The sequence below is a fragment of the Amblyomma mixtum genome, chromosome 1, assembly GCF_055824585.1.
Source record: "Amblyomma mixtum isolate Tamu chromosome 1, ASM5582458v1, whole genome shotgun sequence".
NCBI classification, from domain to species: domain Eukaryota; kingdom Metazoa; phylum Arthropoda; class Arachnida; order Ixodida; family Ixodidae; genus Amblyomma; species Amblyomma mixtum.
The window spans coordinates 46,756,322-46,765,488 of record NC_143012.1 but is presented as its reverse complement, the minus strand read 5'-3'; the positions used below and the strand labels follow the sequence as shown (position 1 = coordinate 46,765,488).

The window sequence follows — 9,167 nt, the reverse complement described above, 5'->3', positions numbered from 1 at the left end:
AAGACTGCATGGTAGTTTCTGGAAGCAGTATGTACTCTAAGGGATTTGATGTTCATACACTATGCCACAAGCAGTGCTTGTAATCCAACTTTGTGATGTTTTAGAACCATTATGAAGAAGAGTTATGACTGTTTGTTTTGGACTCCTTCTATGTTCCTTCTTGTTTTTGAGATGGGCATTAAACACAATGAGCATTAGCAATGTTGTAAACAAACTTGAGACGATGCCAAGAAATGATGTTGTATTCAGTTGTTAAACTGTACCTTGAAGGCTTTTTCATGTGAATAAAGGAGTGCAAAAGTGTTCTGCCATACTCTGCTACAACTTACCTTGGCAATGTAGCAAAAGCAGAAAACCCAAAACACACTGTCTCAATCCCTACACAGTGGAATATAGTCCCCAGTTGCTGATAATAGTTTAATCTCAAAACATAGTACATTACTTGGTATTTAAGTGATATGTCTAACATAACCACCAGCTTTCAACGTTAGAGAGTCAAGGCAAACCAGTTTCCTTAATTATTAACGAATTTGCTGGGCACATACATCTTGTTACATGACACTTCCATACATAGGTTCATACGACTTCTAATGAAGAACAAACAGGCACACACAAATTGCATGCGTCTGATTGTTCTGTGTCTTTTCTAAAAGTTTGAGCTGACCCTGTAAGATATACAGTGCAGAGCAGTTAACTTACTTTCGTAACTTACTTTCGTGCCTAAAGCAGCTGCAAGGTCCAGTGGGCAGGCTTTTAGCAAGAAGTAAATGCTGATTCGATGAAATTCTACTGGAATAACAATACACGAACAGACTAGTTACCTGATCAGTTTGCTGATTTTGAATGAGACACACTATTAAGAGGATACACAGTCATGCCACGGGCACTATAATGAGTGCATATAGCTACAACGCAACTAGGACCTGAAGTCAGGCGTCAATATAAAGGCGCCAATAATCTGGACTCAATCTGCACTTTGTGCAGCGTCTTGGACGTGTTGGCATCATTGAAGACATAGGCTGCTGCCAGATCATGCAGCAGAATCTTCTCCCCCCGTGATGAGTTCCAGAAGTGTCCCCGTCGTGATAATCGGCTCCTGATAGGTATGGACCACTGAGCTGTGTGGCTGGACAGTGGGCATGCTGGTGGAAGGACACTATACCACTTAGACACCGATGGCCTCCCCAAGCAGGGTTGACACCACACACACGTGTTATCACCCTATAACTGATAATGCACCTTACTCTATAATTAATTTGAATTTAATTCACAATTAATCCATTTCATCCACACTTAATGCAGAATTTTGACACAATCCACAATTAACCATTTTAACTCACACTTAATTCATTTAATACTGAATTGATTTATTTAATTCACAATTTATTCTTATTAACTTTTAATTTATTCCATGTATCATAAGTCACATTATACCCACATTAATCCACCTTAATTTATAATTACCTTAATTCACTCTAATGCACCTTAATTCATTTTCATTTACTTGATTAGATTTCGATCAACTCCCAAGCCCCAATTGTTTCACCTCCGTATTCATTTCGGACATTAAAATTTCGCGCCGCGCGTTGGCTCCGCCCACCTTTCCAGTCACGTGGCAGGCCACATGGTACGACACTCCCGGCTATTCAAATTTCGCGCCCGACCACGCTCACGTTTGGTCGCTTTTTTGGCTCTAACTAATGATCCGATTGGCAGCAAATTTTTTGGCCGGCATCCTCATGTCAGCCCCCTTCGATTATAACCACTTTTTTTTAGACGATAACTCATAGTTTCCCGCAACTGCTGCCAACACGTTTTGCGAGTGCGCTGGAGGCTTCAGAGGAACAGTTCAATGTAGCTTATGTACTGTTGCGTAAAACGATGACAATCCCACATCTTGCATCACGGCAGGCGCCTGTGAAGCAGCAGAAACGAGCGGCGGGCGAGAACCAAGGAGGTTTTTCTTCCTCCATGGCGAGAACGACCGTATAACCGCCATTATCACGCGACTGAGCAGAAACAGACGAGATGCTAGATGGCGCTGTGAACGGCGCAAAATGGAGCCTTTTAGGCTCATACTCGATTTCTAGATGGAAGTTATAAAGAGGAGAATCCTCAAATTTTGCTATATATCATTCAGTCAACTTATACTTTGTTGTAATAAGGTTAATTCTTCCTCTTCCCCTTCGGTTAAGGGAGTAAAATTGTGCTTTTTCTTCAATTTTGCTCCATACTGAAGGGCGAAGTCAGCTACTTAAGCTGACTTCAACAACAAGAACCAACCCATCAGGGTTGGTTGTGACAGCGCTTTCGTGCATAAACGACCTGAGATTGTGAATAAACCGCTGGCAGACCTACGCGTAAGTAATAAACGTAAGCGACAGCAGTCATTTCACTTCTTATCTGACGCATGCTTTGTTAAAAGGGGGCGGGATCGATGGAGCAGTCGCTCACTTCACCCGCGGGCGGGTAACACTGGGATTCTTTTTCTTTTCGTTCAGTGATGATCAATTAAGACAGCTGCTGCGACTTCGTGCGAACTGACACATGTACTATTTGAGCATCGAATAAGAAAAGGAACACAACATATAACCAAATTTCAATTGGGTGACCGCAGCATTCCAGTCCACGTTGTCGGCCGCGCATCGTCACCTCGTCGTATAGCTACAAAATCGCACGTGGTGCGACCATACGGTCACTCCATGCCCGAGCGGACATTGGTGAGCAGAGGAAATTGCCGAGTATACTGGCACTTGCACTGTGCATCATCCAGGTCGATACGATCCACGTACAGGCAACCGAAGTCTCGGCCTGCCGTTGCCTGCATGCACAATCAAGGGTAGGGTGAGGAGGACTCCGCCTAAAGGGACACCGAGGATCATACCCTTATAAAAATGGTTATAGACAGTCTATAGACTTCCTATTGACTCTATTGACTTCTTATAGATATTGCTCTTTGTCTATTCATAGTCTATAGACTGTCTATAGATAAAAGTCTACTAAAAGTGTATGGCCATAAATATATAGATTGTCTATAGACTGTCTATGGCATTTGTATTGCCTATAGACTGTTCTCTAGGATTTGTCTATAAACAGTCTATAGACTTTATATACAGAAGTCTATAGACACTCTACAGACTAAAACTTTTTTTGTAAGGAGAGGCAATACATATGTTATATTAGTGTGGGCAGAGAAAAAGAAAGCAAAACAATGTTGCCCATGCAAGAGGTAATACAAAAATTAGGGTGGGCGTGTTAAAAGGAACGAAAAATAATAGCGCCCGGCCCGCACCGCTTAGAGAACAACGCGCTTAGCCAAGAGATAATACATTTGTTAGGTTGGGGCAACCAAAATGAAATAAAAATAATATGCCCCTATACAGTGAGGACAGCTTTATCCATGGAATTTTGCAGCGAAAAGTGTTAAGAGCACGCTTCGTGGTCCTGCGGCGTTGGCGTATAAGCACGCCGCGCTGATTGGTCAACACGCAGTGATGGTACACATGACTCAACTGTAGCGCGCCACGCTGAGTGGTCCGAACACAGTGACGTCGCGTGCACACTACCAGAGAAGGCAAATAATAATGAAAAAAAAAATAGTGCAATCTCCATTGCAAACAGTTGTCGCTGAACTTCACTTAACTGTCCTGTGGTGTTTTTTTCCTGAGTAAAAGTAATAAGGGGGCAATTACTCATTAGCAACCATCTAAGCGCTGCCATGCGGCTACAGAAACCTCTTAGTTGAAGAAAAATTCGCCCGAGTCATTTTATTCCTGTTTTGCTCTGAAGTTCGTTCTGAATGCTGAAAATCCCTGACTGGTTCGAAGGGCTCAACTTGGTTTATGGAACAAGTTCTCAGTTGATTCTAGCAATAGAATCAGCTGGGAATTGTTCCTTTAATCAGTTTGATGAGTTGGAATATTTTCTCCTGGCGTACGCCATAATATTCCTTCCTTGGTAGGTCATTCCTCTTTTAAACTTTCTTGCTCATGATGTATACATGCTTTCCACCAAAAAATAAACTGAATATTGAATATTACTACTCATTATTGCTGATTATTCGGAGTTCGAAAAATGTTTTTTTTTCTCGGCCACTCTATTTTAATTCGTAACGCCGTTAACGAAGTCGAGAGCATGACTGCCGGCCAGAAGTGCATTTGCATCCGCATTTCCAGATTAAAGATGGTCGAATTAACGCGATCCTACTATTAAATTTTAGTTAACCAGTATGCTTACCATTTCTTACTTCTTTATATTGGTGGTTACCGGTCACAATTATATGCCAAAGAATAAGTTCTAGTTCGTCTTGGATAACAAAGACCACCTCTTCCTGTACCCACGGAATCATGCATCGGGGCATATTGTCCACCCAGCAAAATAAAAACCTCTCAGAGACGTCTAGCTAGACGTCTCTGAGAGGTTTTTGGTTTGCTGGGCAGTTTGAATTTCACCTCTGGATTGTTGCAGACATACGTAAGCTCTTGAGTGTGTACACGAGTAGTACTTTTTTGTCATCGATGGTTGAAAGCGCAGGTGCAGCTAACTGTAGCGTGCGCACCACATACCTTGAGCCTTATTTTGGCGGGCGTGTCGTAGATGAACCAGTCGCGCAACGACTTCTTCCGAAGCACCGATTCTTTGTTCAGGGTTTCGTGGGCAATCTCCGAGGCCTGGTCAGCCTGCGACAGCCAAAGCAGAAGCCTGTCTGAAAAGTGTAGAGGCACTCTGAGACACCCACTGTAGAGGGTGTTCGTCCTGTATATTACAACTAAAGGAGTATCTGCCACTTTTCCTGATCCCGACGCGTACTTTAGTCACGAGTCTATGCGCCCTCTGCACGTGTCCACCTTCGTCTTTTTCGGGGCCAGCGCGCGCTCACCGGTGAACACGTGATAAAGCGTAGCTCTTATTTATTTATTATTCACAGTGCCTTTGTCAATACATTACAGTGAGGGGGGAAGAATAATACATTCAACTCTTCACAAATTTGCAGGTACTATCGCGCTCAATATGAGTTGCAACGCGCGGTCATCGACCGGGGCTCGTTCCGTAGTGTGCCTCCTCCAAACAGTCGCTCGGAATTCTGGGAGAAACTTTTTCCTGAGCGGGGGTGCTGTTGTTTCCTGGAACAGCAGTTTCTCCCGGAATTCCGAGCGACTGTTTGGAGGAGGCACACCACGGAACGAGCCCCGGTCGATAACCGCGCGTTGCAACTCATATTGAGCGCGATAGTACATTGCACACGAAGCTATGCATAAGCTGTGCACGAAGACACCGTATTCACTAGACGCGCCTTTGTTCATTCCAAACCATCGAGCTGGCATGGCGGAGTGGTTAGCATGCTCGTCTCGCACTCCGGAGACCGGGGTTAGATTCTCGAACTCGACTAATTTGCTACTAGGTTTTATTTAGTTATCTGGACTGATTATAAAGGTTAATTTAAGCTAATTAAGTGATTAAGCAATCAACTAAACTCATTCCCACTTACTTGGAGCATCACTATACCATCCCTTTAATTGGTTGCATGGTTACTAGCCAAAGTACAACTGGCCCCGCTTGAAATTCGCGAACTGTGACGTCACGACCGTTTCGACCAATTGAAAAGCGTGACATTTATGTCGACAACTCCTGCTTACAACGATGAGGCATTAAAGGCTTCCGCCTTAAAATAGAAAAGCATCCACAGGTATAACAGGATCGCAAGAACGCGAGCAAAATGCATAGAAAATGCGGTAACATGCCATTTAGCACAGCGAACGCCCAAGTAGATAAGGACATGGTAGGCGTGGAATCCGGAAGTGACAGCGACCTACACTGAGATTACCATCGAGAACAGACAAAAATAATAAACAGTGTCAAAGAGATTGTATCATTAGTAAAGAACAAATCCGCGATCACGTGATCATCCATGCACACAACCCGTTCCTCGTGTCTCGTGCAATCTTCGTTGTCAAGAAGTGAGACGCGCTGACGTAGGACGCCGCCAATCGTTTCGAAATGCCTCTAGGTGGTGGTGGTGAAAAACATTTATGGGCAATTAAATTTTTACAGAAAGGTGATTGGGGTAGGACCCTATTGGCCCTTTCCCATTACAATATTAGGTGGAGCCCCAATTCCGGTGCCTCATTGGCAAGCAACGCCGCCCGCGTCCGTTGAACCAAAGCCTTTTGGGTCTTTAGGTCCTGACAGCCGAGCAGGGCCGCCTCCCAGTCCTCTCTGGTGGGGTTGGGGGGGATAGATGGGTTTGATTGACACGCCCAAACCATGTGGAAGGTGTCAGCCACCTCCCCACAGAACTGGCACGCGCCATCAAAGGATGTATTGAAATGTTTAAGCACCGCCGGGCACAGTACAGTGTTAGTAAGAATTTTGATGAGGAGGCGCTCGTCAGCGCGATTGCTCTGGCTCTCACGAATCCCAAGTCAAAAGACATCATCACCGACTCGCGAGGGGCCTGCCGGAACTACGAGTTGGGCTGGGCTCCCCCGCTTGCCTGGCGCATACTGGAATATAGCTGTCGATGCGAAGATCCAACTCCACGCAACCTGATTTGGGCCCCCGGTCACCAGGGACTCCAGGGAAACGAACAGGCCGATCAGGCCGCCCGCGCACTCTCTCCCCGGGCTATCTCCCTGTCCTTGGAAGGGTACTCCCAATCAGACAATCTGTCCCTTACTTTCAAACAAATCACCGATTACTACAAGGAGGAGCACCGGCGCTACCCGGCCCATTGTAAGGGACTGGATCGCGCTGACGAGCGCCTCCTCATCAAAATTCCTATTAACACTGTATACTGTGCCTCTGGGGCCCTCTGTGCACATCCGTGTAGGGGTTATAAGTACACTTTAAACACCAATGTGCCTAATGGGAGTGAAAAGGGATGTAAGCCGTCCTTCAGTGCACTCAATAAAAGGGATGTGCACTAGAGGAGAGCTTACTCCCGTTTCGCTCCTATCTGCTTAAAGTGGAGTTGAAAGAGCATGCGCGGCAGCGGCATTATGAAGGAAGGGATTAGGGAATATGCACACACGAGATTCAAGCTTTTGCTCGCTGAGTTTCTGGCATTACACTTTTAGGGCTTCATAAAGTTCTGATGTAGTAGCAATGCCTGTCCTGTGTACTCGACTAATATTAACTGGTCGACAGCAAAATGACACGCCAGCAGTTTTTATTGCGAAAGCAATACTATACTTGCACTTTCACGCCTTTACCGTGCCGCGGCGGTTACCACCATTGACCTTCATTTGACCTTGATTGCATTACATTGGATTAGATTGGATGAGATTAGATTAGAGTACATTGGATTTGATTGCATTGGATTTGATTGCATTGGATTTGATTGCATTGGATTGGAATGGATTGGATTGGATGGAACTGGATTGGTTTGGATTGGAATGGATTGTATAACCGATGCATCACCACAAGTCTAACCACAAGCGCCACCATTAGCTAGACTACCAGCTAAACCATGGCGTAGGTACGGTTATTGCTTTCGCAATTACCGGGCTTAACCAAGCTAAGCCACAGCGAATTTTTTTAATAGACCCAAGGAGGTTAAGCGAGCAACATTTCGGATTTCGCCGAATTGTATTGGAGTCAAGCACACGACATATATTTCGATCACGAAGGCAGAATTTATTCCAACAGCTGCTACGTTATTCTTAGCCTCTGTGGCCCATTTCTTCACTCTCGCAGACACGCACATTCACTCAGCTTCAAAATACGTACACTAATAAGTTATTGTATGAGAGTGGGCATGGGAGAGCGGCTACCATGCGGTCGCTAAGTTCTCCATTCTGCTTTCTTGTGCAGCTTGCTGTCTATGGCTTCCCGTCCTCACCGACTGACACGTGTTATGCATCGATATCTGCTTGGGAATTTGGCCTGGATCTGCGACTACCAACAGCTGACAACGGGCCTTATCTGAGCACAGTAGACGTCATCACCTTCACGTCCGAGTCTCGTGGAACATCGACGCATCCGTCAGTGGAAGCACTGCACCGCCCCTATTTAAGCAGCTGGCATCTACGAGGCGCTTCCAGTGGGCATGGGAGAGCGGCTACCATGCGGTCGCTAAGTTCTCCATTCTGCTTTCTTGTGCAAGTTAGTCAATCTGAATCGCTATTTTGCAAACGTACAAGCAATGTATGTTTGCTGCTCTTCCCTTGCCCACAAGTGCTTGCTGCCACCTTGAATGATTGTGTATCCACTGCAATGTTACTGTTACTTTCCGGCGATGTAGAACTAAATCCTGGTCCTAACAAGGATGTGGACCGTCAGCATAGTGAAGTTATGGCCGCGATAGCTGCTTTGTCGTCCAAGTTTGATACACGACATGAAGAAATGATGAATGCCATAGCTGAACTCAAGGTTAACCATGGAAGCGCTGTCCGACACTGTTTCAGACCTTTCTAATAGGATGACTGCTGTGGAAGCCGCGGTTGAGTGTCTCGAAAACATGCCTTCTAGTAGCGGTGTTACTGCAGCAGTCCAAGAAGCTGTTTCAAATGAGAGCGTTGCGCTCGCGTCCAGACTGGACGAGCTGGAGGACCAGTCAAGACGCGACAACTTAATATTCTATGGCATCTCTGACAATTCGCCAGAAACGTGGGCACAATCGGAAGCCCAGATCCAACACTTTCTTTCGAAGTGTCTCAATCTGAATTCCTCGGAAGTCGCGATTCACAGGGCTCATAGGTTAGGCAGCTTTGGAAATGGCAAAACACGACCTGTTATTGCTAAGTTTGCGTCCTATAAAACTCGAGAATATATACTTTCACAAAAATCAAAGTTTAAAGAAGAAGGCGTTTCTATCGGCGAAGATTTTTGTAAAGCAACCCGTAAATCGCGGAAAGCCCTTAGTGATTTCGGCAAGGCTAGCGGCCAATTCTATTCTTTACGCCACAACAAATTGATCATAGGTAAAAAATGCTACGCTTATTGTGCAGCTACTGACGAAGTATGCGAAATCGGACCAGCCAGGAGTGCAATTACCCCAAAAAGAGACATCACACCACCAGGTTCACCCACCGCACATTCAAGCTCAGCATAGCTATCTCATGATCGACCGCAAACAGACTACATATCGCTTCTTTTCACTAATGTCCGAAGTGTCATCAACAAACGTACATCACTATCGTCACATATCGATGCATGCTCGGCTGATA

The 9,167-nt window shown here is 45.3% G+C and overlaps 1 protein-coding gene across 1 annotated transcript in view; it reads right to left on the bottom strand.

Annotated features, from left to right (window-relative positions):
• Positions 1-2,665: 2,665 nt before the first annotated feature.
• Positions 2,666-9,167, bottom strand: part of LOC149366222 (uncharacterized) — a 41,751-nt gene continuing 35,249 nt past the window's right edge. The window contains exons 10-11 of the mRNA XM_089549586.1: positions 4,566-4,679; positions 2,666-2,821 (exon numbers count right to left, since the gene is read on the bottom strand). Coding sequence (XP_089405712.1) covers positions 2,696-2,821; positions 4,566-4,679 — 240 coding nt within the window. The 3' untranslated portion in view covers positions 2,666-2,695. The remainder of the gene's footprint in view (positions 2,822-4,565; positions 4,680-9,167) is intronic.